Source organism: Haemaphysalis longicornis, unplaced genomic scaffold (genome assembly GCF_048455015.1).
Source record: "Haemaphysalis longicornis isolate Haplotype H1 unplaced genomic scaffold, Haemaphysalis longicornis Haplotype H1 scaffold_8, whole genome shotgun sequence".
In the NCBI taxonomy this organism is placed as follows: Eukaryota; Metazoa; Arthropoda; class Arachnida; order Ixodida; family Ixodidae; genus Haemaphysalis; species Haemaphysalis longicornis.
The window spans coordinates 192,595,898-192,615,202 of record NW_027526445.1 but is presented as its reverse complement, the minus strand read 5'-3'; the positions used below and the strand labels follow the sequence as shown (position 1 = coordinate 192,615,202).

The 19,305-nt window shown below is 46.8% G+C and overlaps 1 protein-coding gene across 2 annotated transcripts in view; it reads left to right on the top strand.

Moving 5' to 3' along the window:
• Positions 1-18,781, top strand: part of LOC144149861 (L-asparaginase) — a 55,384-nt gene extending 36,603 nt beyond the window's left edge. The window contains exons 10-18 of one of the 2 annotated variants that reach the window (XM_077681571.1): positions 746-772; positions 893-1,005; positions 2,175-2,360; positions 4,790-4,903; positions 6,948-7,058; positions 8,466-8,561; positions 11,830-12,077; positions 14,763-14,862; positions 17,209-18,781. In XM_077681571.1, coding sequence (XP_077537697.1) covers positions 746-772; positions 893-1,005; positions 2,175-2,360; positions 4,790-4,903; positions 6,948-7,058; positions 8,466-8,561; positions 11,830-12,077; positions 14,763-14,862; positions 17,209-17,382 — 1,169 coding nt within the window. In that variant the 3' untranslated portion in view covers positions 17,383-18,781. The remainder of the gene's footprint in view (positions 1-745; positions 773-892; positions 1,006-2,174; positions 2,361-4,789; positions 4,904-6,947; positions 7,059-8,465; positions 8,562-11,829; positions 12,078-14,762; positions 14,863-17,208) is intronic. The other variant, XM_077681573.1, reaches the window with a different exon arrangement.
• The last annotated feature ends 524 nt before the right edge of the window (positions 18,782-19,305 follow it).

The following is a 19,305-nucleotide window of genomic DNA, read 5'->3' as shown; positions in this document are numbered from 1 at the left end:
GCAGCGAATTCCAAAAGCGCTACTTGGGGTATTTCTGAAGCTGCCAAAAAACATCTACATAGCCCATCATTTTTACATTTCTAGCTGATGAGGAATGAAAAAATAAAAAAGGAAAAGTGCATGGTGAAAGCTATGAAGGAATTCGTGAAATCTGTGAACTGTGACTTCACAGTCACCTCTTCATTTTGCTTTAGTAGCTGTGATTAGAACTCACAGAATTGTTACATGCCTTATATTTGTGTTAATATAAGCACCACAGGAATGGGGAAACCTGTTCACAATATTTGAAATTTGTTTAATGGAATGGTTTTTTTTGCATGAGGTCGTCATGACAGGAGTTCTTTGCACTTGTAGGCAGTTAACTAATGAGCATGCATTGTCAGTTTTGTAGGGGTTAGACTTGTTACTGCAGCTATTTAGTGAAACTTTGTGATCATCTTCCTGTTTTTTTTTTCTGACGGGTTTAGTGGAAGTAAAGTATCACCCGAGTGAAAAGGATTTGTTTGAGTGGTATAAATTGTGTTCCTTTTTGTTGTGAACGTTCTGCCCTCATCCCACTCTACCGTCTCTCTTGATTCCTCTTTTTTTGCCGCATGGTGTTTAAAGACGTCTCCGCATGTGGCAGTCAAAGCAAAGTACAGTGTGGCAGCCACACCTTGTCGTTGATGTCTCTATGTCAGCATGGACGAGTGGGAAGCTCGTTTCAGGACATTTACACCGTGCTTGTACTCTCCCCTGCCCACAGGAGAAGCTGGTTTTGCCAAGGCCTTTGGTGGGTGTCTGAATCCTTAATACTAACGGCATGGCACACACGCTCTCTGTTCGTGAATGTTGTGGAGCTGCATGTTTCCCAGTCACCCGTGTGCCCTGACCCCAGCGACCTCTGTTCCAGTGAACTGGAAGACGGTGTTCCAGCAGAACACCATGGAGAAGTGCCGCGTGCACGCCACGCTGAACCGGAACGTGGGCCTCCTCCGACTCTTCCCCAGCATCACTGTCGAAGTGGTCAGTTCCCCTTTTTTTGATGGTTTTTTTTCCCCCCGCACACAGGTTTTCTGCTTGTGGGCAACCACTCTGGGGCTTGTTTGTCCTACCACGACCTTCACAGGGGCCATTAAGACAAAATGCAACCTTGTTCAATTTGAAAGGAGTATCCTGTGGAAACTCACTCGGTTCGATTCCAGCCGCAGAAGTGTGGAAAGACTTGCAAATTTTACGCTGCACAACATCAGCAGGGATGCGGTAGAGGGAGCGCTAAAAACGATGTGGTAATGAGTGGTGTGATCAAACTGTACGAGAGGCACTACTAAAATCGCACAAACAAGATCCTGTGGTGTCATAACGACCCGGCGGGAAAGTTGCTGCTGAGTCGCCACTGCTTTGTCCGTCTTTCTTAGTACCTGGATTATCTGCAGTGAAATTGGTGTCATTGCTATTTGGACCAAGCAGTGTTTTCAATGAACCAAACTTGTATTTTCTCTTCATGGCCCCCCTTGAGGTAAGAAAGAGGCGGGTATGACTCTGGCAGGCTACCAAAAGGGAAACTGGATGCTTGTTACATTATCATGTTCACACTGCTGTCATTCTCACTTCTTGAAACAAGCTTGCTCAGTGCACATTCCTGGCATTTACCTATATATGGCCAGCTTCAGTGGTGTCTGTGTGGCAAGGGGTGCCTGGCTGTCACATCATGCACACTCCACATGGTACTGAGAAGATGGTTGAGCGAAGGTCAGAGAAAGGGCACGAGGTGTGCTCCATACTCTCTTAACGTACAATTCCTCTTCCGTGCTGTTTTCCAATGTGCAGCAATGTTCTGCGGATAGGACACGAAGGGAAAAAAATGGCAGAGCATGAAAGCCTGCTGCTGTGCCAAGTGGTGTCATGGTTGCTTTGGAAGAGATGGGGTCAATCCCCAGTACTTTTATTTGCCATTTTATTGAATAAGCAGGCAGTATCGGTGACACCCAACAACTTCATTGTTTCCCTGGAAAAAGTCGCCTTCAGGCAGCTTTCATTGACGACACATGCTGAGGTTGGATGTGAGTGCTGCACGAAAGCCCTGGAAGTCCGTCAATTCCCATTCTCCTGGCTGCAAGTGTTTGCTCTGTGCCACACCTGAAACGCTGGCCTCACTGCCCCCCCCCCCCCCCCCCCCTTGCGTATCCTCGCAGGTGCGGGCCTTCCTGACGCCGCCAGTGCAGGGGGTGGTCCTGCAGACCTACGGAGCCGGCAACGGCCCCACCGCCCGTGCAGACCTGCTGGACGAAATCCGGCGAGCCACCCTGCGGGGCATCCTCATCGTCAACTGCTCCCAGTGCACGCAGGGGGCCGTCGACGCCGCTTACGCCACCGGCAACGTGAGCTGCGCTCTGTCTTCTGCTCGCCTGCCGTATTCAAAGGCTGCGATGATGCCGTGCAGAAGTGCTCCCACTCTTTCGTGGCATCCTCTTGATAATGATGATGGCAATAGCAAACAGCTGGAAACTTGTGGGGGGGGGGGAATGGACTGTGCATATTTTAAAGCACACCCGAGTTCCGCCTTCTCCTCCATAGCGCAGCAGGAGAAAGAGTTGAGTGCAACAGGGGGCGGGACAGTTGCTGAATGCGCGCTGCCAAGTAGCATGCATACATGCTTATTTTCACTGCCTCGGGAACTAAAACTCAAAGTACCTCAGGCCTGGCAGTGAATGAAGTCTGGTACGTTAGAAAGGCGTTATTGTATTCTTCTTTTTTTTTTTTTATCTAAGCAAAGTCTTGGGTGAAAGGCTGGGAAGTACAGCAGCTGGGACAAATGTTTACAGCGCAGAACGAAGATGAAATAGTAGAACGGAACAACACCAGTGCTGACTATCGACCTTTTGAATTTCAGTGCTCTTGTTATTCCAATCTGCCTTTTTGTCCTTGTTGTCTCCCCTCACCGCTCTTGTTTTTCCATTCCTCCTTTTCATTCTTGTTCAGCGCTGCAAACATTTGTCATGTATTGCTCTAACATGTCTGCGAGTGTTGTCTCTCACTTTACATGGCTCTTCAAAAAAAAAAAAAAAAACCTTTTGCTCATCCAAGGTGGCCAGCATTTAGTTGAGGGTCTGAAAAAAAACGATAAAATGCTCAGGATTGTCTTGTATTTTCAAAAAATATGCAGGAAAGTGAATGAGTAGTCTCCGAGTGGTTTACTGTGCTTGAGAAAATGTGCTGTGTTCCTCACGTAGCAGTCACCAGTTGTGCATGTGCTACAAGTTGTGCATGTAAGGACGTCCACTCTCACTGGCTGGCAAGTGTAGCACTGGCTGTACACACAGCACAACGCATTCTATGTACTACTATGGGATCTTCATTTGAGACGGTATTTCACTGAAACGTTGCATTTTATTTCGTATTTACTTGCACAGTGAATGCACTCGCACATTGAGCGCACCCCCTGCATTAGCCATAAACTTGTTGAATTGTTTAAACTCTCGCACGCAAAAGCAGTGGTTGGTGAAAACGCGTATAGGTTGACAAAAGGGTGTGGAACACAGCTGCCGCCTTGTAAACTGCCTGTCTCGTGACGATTAAGGTGCCCCTTATCCGATCCCTACAGCACCACGACAGAAGGCGTTTGACCTTGAGCACTGACTACATGGCATGCACGACTCTGCATATCAGAAGCCTTCAGATGTATTATTTGACAATCCTGCTCCATGGTTTCCAAAAACCTCTTAATTAATGCTCAATACAGGCTGCTTGTGGCATGTTTCCTTTGAGTAGGCATCTTCCAAATTCAATACTGACCATTGGCTGCGGACAGGCATAGCTTCAATTCGCATCAGTGTGAAATTCGCAGAATGATTTTTAAAGTTGCATTTGTCATGTGCAAGGGGATTTGAAATTGTGGCAGGCAAAAAAAAAAAAAAAAAAAAAAAAAAACAACAGGCTTTCTTACATAATGAACACACTCTGAACATGCATTCGATTTTTTGGGGGATAAATGTGTTGATTGTGGGGGTACACATGGTATAAAAATTTGCGTGGGTGTGGGTGCATAAATGTGTGTGCATGCATGCTAAATATGCCCGGCCTTAAAGTCCGTTCAGGGATTGCATTAAAAAAAGGCTCTTTATTGAAAAAGCAGAGAGTTTCACCGGCGTTTACAATCACCTACATGCTTCTCTGCTGAGGATGGGGTCTGTAGGAGAAAAAGGCCTGAAAGGAAGGAAACAAAACTGGCATGGGCTTGGCGTGCGTGACAAACTATTTATTTTTAGTTTGCTGCAGAATTCAGTTTTGAAATGTGACCAATGTCTTCCAAGTAGGAAAACAAACTTTTCAGAGCCTGGCGCTGCTCCGGGGGGGCAGGTCCATGGTCCTAGAATAGTCTTCAGAATTACTTGCTCTTGTTCTCAGTGCTCAATGTCCTGAACAAAGTGTTGTCTTAGTGTTATGTAGGCTGCACATTCTAGTGAAATATGTTCAACTGTTTCTTTAGGAGCACAGTTTTCACAGTAGGGGTTTGTCATTAGTTCGAGGTGAGTTGTAACCTTTTGTGAAAGCTGAATTCAGTCGTAGGCACTGGTGTATGTAATGTTTCCAAACAACAAGGGAGTTGTCTTGATTTATGTTGGGAGTCTTGCCCACTGGATTGTCCCGCAGCAGCATGTATTTGTTGGGTGGTTGTGAGGAGCAGAGCTGTCGTGCGGCAGGTGACCCTAGCTCAAGGTAGTGATGGCACACAATAGTTGCGAAACGTGTGACAGTGTTTTGTGTCCCACGGCTTGTAATTGAAGCTCACAAGAAAGCCTCCTTGCAGACCCTGTGTGAAGCAGGCGTGATTCCCGGCTCCGACATGACGCCCGAGGCCGCCCTGACCAAGCTCAGCTATGTGCTGAGCAAGGCGGAGTGGTCGCACGCCACCAAGAAGGAGGTACGTGTGTCTCGGTGTTGCGGGGCCAGGCTGGCCTAGCACTTCCCACATAAAGTGTGAGTAGAATCGAGTGTGCACCGAGGACTTGTGGACGCACGTGCCCCATTTCCCTGCAGTGTCGTTGTAGGTACCTTCTTTCAAAGGAGCCTCTAAGACAAAATGCAGGCCTGCTTCAGTAAAAACACAGCCTTGTCCCGGTAGCAGTGACGCCGATTTCACCGCAGACTTCAAACACACAGTCAAGGGAAACAGACGAAGTGGTGGCTGGCAACTTTCTCGCTGGGCCTTCATGACGTCACCGCATCTTGTTTGTGCGCCTCGTGTGGCTGCGCACAGACAACAAACTACACATGGTAAAGGCACGCTTGGGACTGTACACTACCGACGCACACAACAGACACATGGAAATTGCCGTGGCTAGGTTAGGGATAGGCCACACACGTGCGACGCACTCACCTGCTCGCTGGGTCTCCGAGACCCCTGTGCAGCAGGTGTGGAGATGGCCTATCAGTAGTCCACATCTTAATCACATGCAAGGCACTTGACCGACACGACACAAACACTTCACAGAACTCTACAGACAACAAAATCCAGCACACCCACCCTGCTTTTTAGGGGACATTCCTATGTTTTCTGTGGTTTAACTTTTTATCAGAAGTTAAATTCCTATGCCTCATTTCATATCACACAGTCACAACTTGGCCCTTTACACTGGCCATCCTCATTGCATGTGATTAATTTTACATTTGTTTTTGCCCATTGATTTTGGTATCTACCTTATTATTCCTATTTTATAGCCATTGTCATCGTGCTCTTTGCCCAAGCTGGCCTTGCGCCATTAACATACAACCATCATCATCAAACATGACTGTGCGATCGTAGTGGGGCTTTTAATCGTGCCACTTAATGTAATATGCACTAATAATGTGCAGTTCGATTAGCAGGCAGTTGGTGAATTTTCCCCAGATTGCACCGACCCTAAACAAAGATAGCGCAATGTGGAAGAATTCTGATGTAATTTTATGCCCTGTCACTGTCGTGGGTATTGTATGCTCCAATTAAGTGAGGAAGAGGGTGCAGGCTTGCGCGCCTGCAATTAGCAACAGTGCAGAGAGGCAGCTATTGGTGTGCTCTGCTGTCTTGCGTTTCTGTGCGACACCACTCGTGTGATTCTTAAGGCGAGTGAAAATTAAAAGTGTGACATTTGAAAAGAATGCTGCAATCCTTTTCACTTCAGTGTCAAATAGTGTACTCCCCCCCCCAATTTCTTGAAAGGGGTGATGCTATTTTCTTATTCGATGACCGGATGAAAGGTTCAAAGTTTTTTTAAATTTGTGGCTCTCAGCTGATTTTCCTTTCACTAAACATACCCATGGCCACATAGTGGTGCAGAAGACCCTAGACTTGTCCCTTTTCAGGGCTACCTTACATTGCTGTATTGATAGTTTCAAGATGCAAGTGAGCTAAAAATTTATGAGTTTACATTCTACTGGAAGTAGCAGATGCCAAGACAAGACTTTCACATGCTGTTTCAACTGTAAGACCTAGACGAATTCGGCTGTGGAAAGGGTCGTGTGCTCAGTCTGCAGCTTTAAAGGCAGTAAAAAAAAAGAAAGCTTTAATCCTGCTTGATGAAACTGCATTGAGCCGTGCTGCTGGATAGCATGCTAACATTTGGCGAGCTTTTGACTGGTACAACGTTTGAACAAAGCTAGTAAAGTTTGACTGCCCCTGAAGTGTGTCCGCTGTTGGTGCCTACTGGCAATGGCAGCACTGCACAGTGCTACATATCACTCTTGTCATTGGTGCTGCCCACAAGAGCAAGAGTGCCACTAAAATGTAGGCTGCCTTCCATCCAAAGTAGACTTTGCCAGAGGCATTGATTGTCCGAAGAACAGTGGCTGTTGATTAGGTACCTATTGTGCTGATTGTTGCGTAGACTGTGTCGTGGGCGAACAGTTAGTAGCCCGGCAGGTGTCGACGGCATGACCTTGCCCGAGTGGTGTTCCGCAGGGTGCCCTCCTGGTCCCCCTCCTGTGTGCAGATGCTGCAGGCCAGCCTGAGGGGCGAGCTGTCGGTGAGCAAGCCGAGCAAGCTGGATGAATTGGATCTGATCACCGCCATTGCAAGGACCATGAACATCTCGTCACCTGAGGTGACTGGCCACCCCGCTCATGCCCCCTGGTTTCACCAGTGACGTTTGCTCGCTGCGCTGCTGCTGGTGCATACGTGGCATTGGCTTGTGTGGTGGCTAGGTAGCTCCCCTGTTGCAGTCGAAGCGTGGTCACTCATGAATGGTGCCACGATCCTTGACAGGATTCTCATTCGTGGCTTGGCAACGCCACCACTACTTTCTCTCTACTCTTGCCGTCTATTCAACCTGGGCTTATAAGCTTTTTACAGTGACTTGGATTATCTTAGAATTGCAGATAGGCTAACAAAGATGATGATATGATGTTTCCTTTTTTGCCCGAATAGGATATGCCTATTACAAGGTAATGACAGCCCGAAAAGCTCTATTGCTGTGTGAAATGGTTTTAGTGAAGCTGTAAATTCAAGATGCCCCAAAGGGACATGGGAGTGCAATTAAAGGGACAACAAAAGCACAAAAAGGTGGGCTAGTGATTTGGATTAATCATGGCAGTAACCTTTGCACACACTACATGGAGACAAAAACAAAAAGGAGATGCCATGACCAGTGCAGATTTGTTTTTGTTTTTTGTCCCTGTGTGTTCATCCTTGTTTTTGTCCCTGTGGGGTGTGTGCAAAGGTTACTGTCATAAATTAAAGGGACCCTGGAGTGCATTTATCAGTCTCCTTAATGGGTGAATTCTTAAGGTTACCATGTGTAGTCTGTCGTTTGACCATTTAGTGGAAATATAACATGCCACGCTGGTTTACAATGTGTTATCATGTTATTTGTCAGCCTTCTGAATTGAGGTTCTCACTTATTTTATCGTGAATACTGACATTTCTGTGTTCCTGCAAATGTTTTACAGGTTAAACGCGCCAGCAATCTGCTAAATTTAGCCTTTGCAACTTACCGGTGCCTTGTCATAGCCGATGCTAGTAAATTGGTGGAGAGAATGAGAGGGGGATGCAGCACTTTCTAATATTTATCCCCTCCCTCCCCCGCCGCCAAGAAGAAAACAAGAACTCTGAACATGGCTGACATTCTGTAGGCATTCATCTCTCTCCGCTTTTGAGACTGATGGAGGGCTGGAAGTAAAGCATTTCACAGAAGCAAATGTTAACCTCAGAGGTCCAGAATGCATTAGTAGAGCCATAACAACCGTCTGTAGCAGATGGAACATCCATGCCTCGAAAGCTGTTTGGGACACCCTGGCAACAGTAGGGCCGTCCTAGAAGTGAAACACAGAATGCTGCCTTTAAACTTCTTGCTACACTTAAAATGTAACAGCGCTGTAATCTAGTTTAGCATGCATTCTGAGAAAGGCTTGTGTGTGTGAAGTAGAAGGTATCATGTGAATTGGCCTATAGTCTGCATGAACCATATATATATATATATATATATATTCTTTCTTTCCCTTGATCTTTCTAGGAACTTCAGTCCCTGCAGACGGTACTGTATCCGAGCATCCTCTGCTCGGTCACTGCTCAAGGTGACCTCGACCGTCTGGAAGTCATGCGCCAATTTGTGAGTCATCATGCCTTTGTGTACCTGGCCTCGTGGAACTTCCCAACCAGTTGAACTGACACTCTTGCGTATTACGGAAACTCGGTCCGTGATGATTTCCTGCATATCGGTATTGAACAGGGGTGGAAGTGTTGCGCCACGCTGTGCCAGTCTGCTTTTCCTACACCATCCTGCTCCAAAACGCACTATTTCTTCGAAACTGCTCCTAAGCAGTGCCTGCCACAAAATGCCAGTCGCTTTGCACAGGGAGCAGTAGAGACGGATTCGTTGACCTGTCATTCGTGATGTGGCTCGCTCAGGCAGAGTCCATAAGGGCTCCCGCTTCACATCACTCATTACAGTTTCCTGCTGTCTCTGTGATGACGCATTTTGGAAGGACTTAGGAGTGAAGTTTTAGTGTGCGTAATACACGAATTCCGCCCCAAAGTGCCACTTTACCACACCACATGCTGTGCCGTGATGCATGCGTTGCGAGCAGCTGCCGTTGCAATCTTTCCACTTACTGTAAAAAGCAGATGTAAGATAGTTCTACTGTTCAGTCAAACCCACGCCATGTTATCTCATCGCGAGTGTGCTTGAGGCAGCAGGATGAGATAACAGGCACCGCCCTGGCACAAGCGAGGGAAAGCTTCAGACAGCTTGTAGCAGCTGCAAGTAATCAGCTTGGAGGTTAGGCTTGCGGCCAGCATATATATATATATTTTTTTTGTGCACCGGCCCTCCCCTCTCATAAGCATGCTGTTTACGTGTGATTGAGAAAGAAAAAGGCTAATAAAACACAACTGTTGGGCAAGTTGGTGCATTATGATTGAAAAATAAGGTGCGACTTGGACGACACCAATGAAAGGCTTGTCCTTCAGTTCTTCAGAGTTCATTTCTTCATTTCGTGCTCTATTTTTCAATCAGAAGGTTAATAAACAGTGTTATCTTTATCTTCAGTATATGAATAAACACGACATAGTTGCATTTTTTTACGTTGAAAGAAGCAATAGGAGTCCACGCTATGTGGTCAAGAGTGCAGGTAATATGCTAGAGTATCTTTTTTCTTACTGAATTTTGTAAACATGAACATTTGTTTTTAATTTCTGTCAAGTGTAGTCAGGTTTAGGGGATCTGGACATTTCGGTGCAGACATTTTGGTGCATGGGATGCCCCAGGCATTCTTTTAACATTTTAGCTTGAATATTTTGATTTCTGAAGACTCTGCAGAGATCTATATGAATCCTGCGGTCGCCGGAAGGACACCGAAGTCAACCTAAAAATGGTCCCACCCGTGGCAACAATAAAGTTTTATCTGATTTGATCTGATCTGATCGTCAGATATGATTTTATGTTCGGGAGTTGTGTTTGGGTTGCGCTGTGCGGAAACGAACGCTAAACTGAGGGGAGCATTCAGCCCATAAAACCCATTTCGATGGTAGATGTTAAAAATTAATTTACTTCCATTCAACTTTTTAATTTATTTTAACACTCTTGTGAACAACCAAACACTTTAATTCAAATGTTATCCCCTCCCTCACCCCCCTCTCTCTCTGTCTCTCTCTCTCTTGCCAAACCACTGCAAAAAAGAAAAAAAGGAAATGAGCTAGATTAAGCGCATGTGCATTCCCTTTTCATTATTTTCTCAATCAATCTCGTCTTCGTTGCAATCGGCGTTGGTTCTACTTGAAGACTAACCAATGAGGGTTGAGCATCGATGGGTACCAGCCCCCTTGGTAGAGAGAGGGGGGCTGTCACTTGTGCTTCTCCAATACGTAAACTGGATGTCGAAAACTTGAAGACGACTGTCGCAGCTCTCGCCAAACAAGCCTATTCAAATTTTTTCTTTGTATAATGGGAGAAAACTAGGAATGTGTGCGGTGTTCATGAATGCGCGACTTGAAGAGGTAATTGCCGATGGGGCGATCGAACGCAAACAAGGAGCGATTCCTGGAGAGGGGGTGCTGTCGGCATGACTGCAATGCGCAGAAGCTTGTTCCTCAATGGGGGTAACGGGCGCCAACAATACTCGTCAATGTGTCCTCAGCGGCTTTTCAGGTGGCTTTTCATTGCGAATTAGAGAGGTTGTGTGAGCTTTTTGGTAATGTATAGCTTTTTCATGCATCACTGCGTGATGCTTCTTATACCGTGAGCTCCACTGGGCCTGTAAGATTTTCACGGGAAACAAAAAATAATATGACTGAAAAAAGAAATCTGGGGGAGATTGAAACTTAAAGATGGGAGGGATTGGGGGGGGGGGAGGAGGGGGGTGCTGGGACAAAGAATTAAAATAAGATGAAAGTAAGCATGTAAACATGAAATGAAGGTTGGTTTGCCCAAACAGAATAAGTGGTATTTGTATGCACACCACGGCTGTTTCAAACAAGCAAGCAGCAGATGATTTGGTCGCCAAAACATTTGCGCACCGAAACATCTGTACACTGAAACGTCCTGCACCAAAAAGTCCTGCACCGCAATTTCCTAGACCCCAGGTTTAGTATGCAATGAATCATTCATCTCTAGTTCCCTCTTTTTTCTTATGCCAGTGATGTTGTATTGACGGGAGCAGAAGTTTCTTATTATTTGCATGGAGTTTTGTCAAATGTACCATGAAGGTACATTTGTTTCTGTTAGGTTAAAATGGAAACATTGCACTTATCTGCAGGCTTCTTTTGGCTTCTCATGTCAGCAGTGATGTCGGAATAACATGAGCACATTTATTTTTTGTTGCCTGAAGTCTAGTCAGGTAAGCTACTCAAAGCAGTGCCTATGTGTAGTTTTCTTTCAGCTGATTCTCCCGTCAGCTGTGAGGTTATAATTATAAGGACTATTTCATAATTTTTTTGAAAGTTTGTTCAGTTCAGTATTATATTTTGAGTAAAAGCCATTTGATATTGTTTTTTTGTTTTTTTTTTGCTTCTACCAAACATTTTAAGAATGAAAATGATGTTTGACCCTAGAAATGTGCTCCCAAACAGATTGGCGCTGCTCCAAAACTTGCCTTCCACGCTCCAAAGCTGCTCCAAAACAGCGTTATTCCTGCTGCCTGAGCTGCTCACAAAAGGCTCAAGCCCGCTTCCACCCCTGATTCAGAAGGCCTGACCTGTCTTGTGAATGCCGGTAGCTAATGAGTGTTGAAGCTATCGCAGGTTCTAAATTCTGAACACCTTTACTTTTTGTCTGACTCGCATGGAAGGCCCGCAGGCGATCGAAATGAATCCGCACGCAGCAGTTATATTGCAGCCTCAGCTTGCGTAGTTGAACAGTGGGTGCCACTGTGTGTGTGCAGGGGGCGTACCTGTCGTCGTGCGACTATGACTTCCGGACGCCGCTGCACATTGCGTCATGCGAGGGCAACGTGGCCGTGGTGCGCTACCTGCTGCAGCACGGGGCCAGCGTGCACATGCGCGACCGCGACCACCGCACCCCGCTGCTGGGGGCCGTGCTGGGCGACCAGCACGCGGTCATCCAGCTGCTCGTCCAGGCCGGCGCCCACCTCAGCCTGCCGGCCACGCAGCTGGCCGACGACCTCTGCAGGTGCGGGAGTGCGACGCCCTGTCCTAGGATACCGCAGTGGCTTCACACATGCGAAGGTCTCCTTCAGGGATCTCCTCGGCCGGAGGCTTGACTGGAGCAGGGACTCGGAAAGCGGGGGTTGGGATCTGAGAAAAGCGGTGGTTTGGCCGGGAAGGATTGCACCGGAGCTGTCTTGCGCCAGGCTAATTGTGCGCATCCAGCGGGTCATGTTAACTGAGAAACACAGGGTCGCTCCACAGCTGGCGTAAAATGCCCTGTGGCCCTCAATCTACTGCAGGCATCCTGGGAAAAATGACGCTGAAATTGGCCGCTAGGACAATTCGTTACGCCTAGTTGTTCGCAACGAAGTTGCAAACGTTGCACAACTCCCACTTGCTGTCAATGCATGGCCTTCTGCAGGGGGAACATGGCTACAGAAGACGTCTGCGAAATGACACCGGGATTAATTTAGAAGTAATTCTAAGGAAGAATTAATTCCCGGCAAAGCTGTATTTTTAACCGTAGGTGTAGCAAGCCTGCCAGTCGTTCCAACAGAGCAAGTACTGCACTGGTTTTAGACATTTTTGGGTTACTGCTCACTACATGCTGCCTTTGCTCTGAGTTTTTTTAGTTCTGGATCCGCAACAGGCAAGGAAGTGGACTTGTGGGTTGCTACTCAGCAAGAAAATTTCAAAACTGTAAGAAACTGTTTGCCGAGTGTACCATGTGACATATTAACCATTGTCTTGTTCGACGTGGCCGGTTAGAGGGAGCAGGGAAATCATATTTCTCCAGTCATTCCACGCAGATCAGACATTCGTGAAAGCTCAGGTTCAGTTGTCAGAAATGGTACGTAATGAAATGCACGCAAGAGGTTTCAGCCATGTGATGTATCCTGTCTCAAGTTTGGCAGCTAGTCCCTAGGAAACATCTAGGTAGCTTAGTACTCCCTTTGGTGATTTCAAAACTTCAGGGCATCTACATCTGTCGCCTCACCATTTTCAGTTTTGCTTCCATGGTGGTGTTTACAAACTCTACCCCAAGCAGAACCCCAATTGGCCGGCTGAATGCTGCCTCCGTGTCCCTTTACAAAGAACTGGCCACAGCTATAAACAAAATCTGGGACCAGGCTGACCTGGGGAGGTGTTCGGAAACGTCTTCTCACAGACAGCCATTGCCTGCCACTGTGCTCTTGGCCAATTTATTTTCAAGTAGCTCTGGAATGTAGGACTGGATCCCATCAAGCCTGGCTTGTTTCAGCCCAAAGTGGTCCCCAAATGTGTGCCCGTTTTAGGTGCCATTGCGTGCACACAAAGACAGCTGTTGCTTCGGGAGCTGTTCTAGCTCCGTATGGGTGAGAGGACCGTTAGTTTGTCTTTGGCAATGCCGTATGATAGCCCAGAAGAATTCCCCTCAGACCCGCTTTGGATGAAAGGACGTGACATGTGTATACATTGTGGTGCAGTCCTTGGGTCAGACTGGCGGCTTCTAATAAGCAAAGAGGTAACGGCGGCTCGAACCTAGCCAAGAGGAGAAATGCCGATTTCGCACCTCTAGGTGGCTGCTGCAATATGCGTGGTGCAGTAATGCAAGTAGCTGCGCTAGGTGCGACCCTTGGCCACTTGTATTTCCCCCGGGGATGCAGGCCTCAGCAGCATGGTGCAGTGGAGACCATTTATAACATAACCGCGTATAGTGTGGGACCGGATATAGCGCACATTCTCCTGGCCACCAGCAGGCCTCCCATAGAAGTCACTGCATAAGTGCACTGCTTATAATGAGGTGCCCGAAGCACAATACCGTTTAAACTGCGGTTGGTTGGTGATCCCGCCGACCGACCTGGGGCGTTGTTTTAGGGCCGCAAGAACAAACAAACAAAAAAAGACGATATCAGCTATCAGATGCAGCGTGCGCTCCCTGCTATCCTCTAACTTCGACACACAAAAGAAAAAAATAGGCACCCTTTAGTCTGAATGTTCCGTTTGTACTCGAGTGATACTAGCCACAACTGCCCTTGCTTGACACACCTCGGGTCCCCCTCCCCCTTTCCCATCCTCCCCCACCCCCACACACACACACACAGTAAGTTGTTTCTATTAGAATGTTGTGCAGATAAACAACCGCCCTTTCCCTTTTCAAACATCTAGAGATAGCGAGCTGTGACGCTGGGGGTTTCCACTACTTGTACTTGTGCGTTGCACGACGTACGTTGTACGTTGTGCAGCTGATCATTGAGCTGACCTTTGGCATCGCGAATGCAATGTGGGGTGAAAAACAAATCCTGCTTGCGTTGTTATCACATTGTCTCGAGGCATCCATTCATGGACGGTAAAAAACGCAGCTGTGCTCTCTCAAAGCACAAACACAGAGAATGTTACAGCTGCGATCGCATTTTGTGTGACTACGCAGCAGCGGTTGATGTGAAAAAAAGAAACGTGAAATAAAGATCGTGCCTCTGTTTTTAAGAGGCCTTCGTTTGAGTGATGATAAACAAAGAATGGGTAGGTTGCGATGCGGTTGGATTCTTGTGTATGTTTTGTTTAATAGTGCGTATTTTCGGGGCTCCTGTGACATGTGTTATAAGTGGTCTGCACTGTACCGCAAACACAAGGAGAGAGGAGCAGTTCACTTCGCCTGGCTCCATCACACTGCTCGTTAGTGCTCACCTCGAAGCTGTCGGTGAGAGCGGGCCATTTTCCCTCGCAGTGCTGCCAGGAATGGCAACGTCAAGCGGCTCGAGTCCTACATGCTCGCGGGTGCCAGCCTCTCTGAGAGCGATGCCACTGGCCGGACGTGCCTACATGCCGTGAGTTGTGCCCCCCCATCTGCCTCCTCCTGGTCGGGCAGAGGATCTCTGCGAGTCACAATGGCCCATTGTGACAGCTCACAAAATGTCACCCTCTGCAGCAGGGGCTGCTTGAAACCTTTCCTGGTTTCTCTATGATCTTACTGCTCCATTCTGTTGATGCACTGCCGCAACTACGTGCATCTCTGCCCTTCCCGAGTTTCTACCCCAACACTCACTCGGGGTGCATTTTGTAGCACTGCGTCTGGAAATGCAGCAATGGCTCCTCCTTCTTCAAGAATAGATCAGCTGATCACTTTCGTGCCATTGTGCTATGCTAAGACCCTTCCTGTCAATAGTCTTTTGCATGAAAGACAGCCCCACCAGCTGTGTAGGCATCTCCTTCTATAAAAATATCCCGGCCTCACACCTTGCATGTTTGAGAGCCATTGTGCCACTTTAATCACTGCCATTTTAACTTTCAAACCACTGCGAAGGTCCGTAGTGCATGTCTTTGTTTCACTATTTTTATGGACGCATTATTGGTCCCTGCCCCCATTCACTATGGCTTACACATGCTCATAAAAAAATTTGAGATACCTATGGCCTCATTGACTGTTTATAGAGAAGTTCAGACCAATAAGTTCTGTCGCAGCTTCCAAATACATCGATAGTAGGTTGCTACTCATGTAGAAATATGTATTCCTTTGTTATTTTGCAAAGAATACATGCTTTGTTAAAACTGCTGAGTAGAAGCTCTGGCTACCTTAAATTCCGAAACACAAGCCACATGATAGCCTTAGCCAAAGCCAGGCTAATCTGCCAGGGCACTGCCCACTTGTTATCTTGGTTCGTTATGTCTTTGGAAAGAAGATCCATCAGAGCGAGGCCACATGTAGTCAAGTAGCACACTACAACTTAAGAACGGCAACGGAAGTTGCCGCTGGGCCTTATCACCAGAGCCGGATGTTACTCAGCACGGCGCAAGTAGTGCGTTATTGGGAATGTTTTGAACATGGCACGAGCCATTTCTGTGATATTGTGGCACTAATATGCTTATAAACTACTGCACTGATGACAAATAAACTACGTGAGAAAAGGCAGGCGATACAACGCATTCATAGAAATCTTCTTTCAGAACGCGCGCGCCCATTGACATTTGGGTCCGTCCCTTTGGCCAAGTGATACCGCACATGAGCTATTGCCGTTCTTAACTTGTTCCCGAATATAGCAGTGCTCATAAGAGTGTCACCAGCTGCACAAAGCACCACTGATGGCCTTCTACACCATTGCTGTCCTCTCCTCAGCTCGCACTGCTGTTGTATTGCATCCAGTGGACAAAATAGCATTGCCACCTCTGCATTTCTCTCTTCACTGCTGGCTTTTACAAGTTCACGTCAGACTGACCAGCCACTGAGCTGCCGAAAAATCTCTCTCTCATGTGCCTGTTAGTACTGTAGTACTGTTTTTTTTTTATATGATAGACTAACACTTCGTATTTCTGAACAGAGTGCAGTTTAAGCTTTGCAGTGAGCCTGTTCTTTCGCTTCTTGCAGTTACTGTGGCAATGCAGTACTTTTTTTTCTTTCATAATCCTAGACCCAACATTTTGTCGTGCTGCTTTGCGACTGAAGGCAAAATGCTGTCACACTTAAAACACTGTTTAACATGGTTGCTAGGGTTAATTTTTAAAGATGGCCATCGTAAGGCTTGTAGGGGGGGGGGTGGTCACGGCTCGCATAGGTAGGGAGGGGCTTTCCTTGAAGCAAAGGAAGCTCTGGGAATATCAGTCACATTCATGTGCTCTTTCTGCAAGGTTAATTTCACATTGTTTCCCCTCCGCTCACCATACCCCGACGCCACCACCAAGAGGCAGCCAATCAAAATAATGTTATGTTTTTAATCGCGCTGTGCCCAACTCCCATCGTTACGTTCATCCCAGAAAATGATTTGGTTTGAACGTGTTTGCTCACACAAGAAAATGTACCAGCTGCAGCGGCATTGTGAAAAAAAAAAAAAAATGAAAGGATTGATGAGGACCTGATCACTAGGTGCCCCTTATGTGGAGAGACATGTCATTCCACTCATCTGGTGAGGGGTGCAACGGCAGTGCCATGCCTTGCTAGTGGTAATGATCGTGATGATGCATGGTGACGTACGTGTATGCAGACATATCTCTTTCAGAAGCAGGCATACACTCTGTAGCCAAAAAAAAAAAAAACAGCAGCTTAGAATTGAGTTAGAAGTTGCCAGAGTTTAAGAAGTGCGAAATCATAATGACTGCAGCCTCTGCTGATTCCTCCTGCGCCTGTCCCAATGCACTGTCGACTCTGTGAGAAACCCTGCCCCATCTTTTCTCTTTGCAAGGCCTGCGAAGCTGGCCAAGAGGCCGTGGTGGCGTTCCTGCTCGAGCACAAGGTCCGCCCCGAGACGAAGGACATCTACAACCACACGCCCGAAGAAGTGGCCAGGCTTCTGGGCCACAAGCGCCTCGTTCAGCTCTTTGAGAAGAATGTACAAACAATGAACGGCAACCACTAGGACTGCCAATTAATTCACTTCAAGGTCGCAGTTGACCTTTTCTTCAGCAACCACCTTAGTACAATCCCAGCTTGTGTGCTTTCGATGGTGCACGAATCGATCCTTCTGTATGTATAGCGTATTGTATACAGGGTTTTTGGCTTGTAAACCTCACTGGCGACGTATCTCAAGAGTAGCTTCAAGAGCCTGTAGTTTTTGTTCTCTCAACTTCTTTTTTTTTTTCGCAAGGACACCATGTCCTCTTGTTGGGCACACGAGCGTGCTGTATGTAATACACGGCAGTATGAACTGGTATGATGCCACAGAGCAAAGTGTGGTACAAGTACCGCGTGCCCATTCCTTTTTCTGTACAGTTTGTGCCGTCTAACATGTGGCAGGGTGCAGAGGCAATTGTAGAGGCATCTCGCACCAATCCTTTTATCGTAGGAGGCAGTTTCAACGTTGGTGCTGTCAATTCACTTTTTTTTTTTTGAATGTCTTGCGGTGCTGCAGACAGGTTCTGCAATGCATGAGTGAATTGATTTCAGCTTGTTCTGCTCCGGATGAGTAACTCAGTCATTGCTTGACATTTCAGGCACGAGTACAAAAGAGCATTACAGCTGGCTTGGCTGCTTTTAATGTTTTTAGAGGCCAGTCCTTAGTGCAGACATGTTTTTAGATGTCAATGTTCGCCCAGACTGCAGCACCTTTTGAAAATGCACCTGTTGTTCGGTTTGTCATCTTAATGACTACGCTAGGTGTGAGGCTTGTGTAACGGGTACTTATACAAAGTTCTGCTGAACTCTCCTGTGGATATATAAACTTGGCTAATTTAAAAAAATATTTTCTGAAGGCACTTTGTCTGTTACAGATAGTTCACCCCGATTGTTTTAGTGTAAGGTGAATTTAGTATTAGTAACATGTGATCTCATCAAATCCCTCCAGTTTTTGGGCACCTGTAAAAAGGGAGGAGCAACACAGTCCAGTTGTTTCGCAGACTTGCAAAAGAACCAAAGTGCCGCAATGCAGTACTGCGAGACTGTGTGCTACTCCCTGTTACAGTAAAGCAGGAAGGAGATATGTGGCAGGAAAGGCCATATTTTTAACTATTAAGAAGAAATTTATGCGAACTATGAAGCATTTAGAAGAGTTGCTGTCACTGCGTTGTGGTGCTTGCAATCCTCAGACAGGAAGGCGCACTGTTAACACGTTGTGTTACTTTGCTGTTTTAAAGTACGATGTCCACCTTTTGTGGCAGCTGTAACAGGGCAAAGGTATGCTGTCCTTGTTCCTGTATGGACTGTAAATACCGCATCACACGTGCTGGCTTAGGTGCCTGCCATCATTCACTCCTGATTGCCATAGTGTCATCTGAAGTGTTATTTATTGCATTGTGTTCAATAAAGATGCTTCACTCCAACTGTGGTCAGTCTTCATTATGTTTACGGCTGTGAACTACAAGCTTTTCTGCCAGTTGGCCCGCTCTTCCAGCTGGTGAATGATGGAGGTGTGAATAAAATGCAGAGTAATCAAAATAGCAATAACTGTCCAGGCTTAAATGCAAAAAACACTAAGGAGTCATTCTGCTCTGCGATTGTAGATGTTAGCGAAGCTGTCCAGGGACCCCACGAACTGTGGGCCACTGGTGTGAAGAAAAGGCAATCTTGCGTCATCACTGCATGCACATCCCTGAACGCATCCAAAGCTGACCTGCTGAACTTTGTGCACAAAGCACTTTGCCTGGGTGAAATACAACAGGCCCTGATCCCTTCATTAATGTCTCCAAATCGGACGTGCAATGGTTCAGACAAGTTCAAATCCCATTGGAGCACATGTTTATTACAGTGGCGGCCATTCCCCTGACCAGACTAGAGCCTGCCTTGCCTCCAAAAAGGTTTGTCTCTCTCGAATAACAAGGGTACTTCTTCCGCAGAATGGGGCACT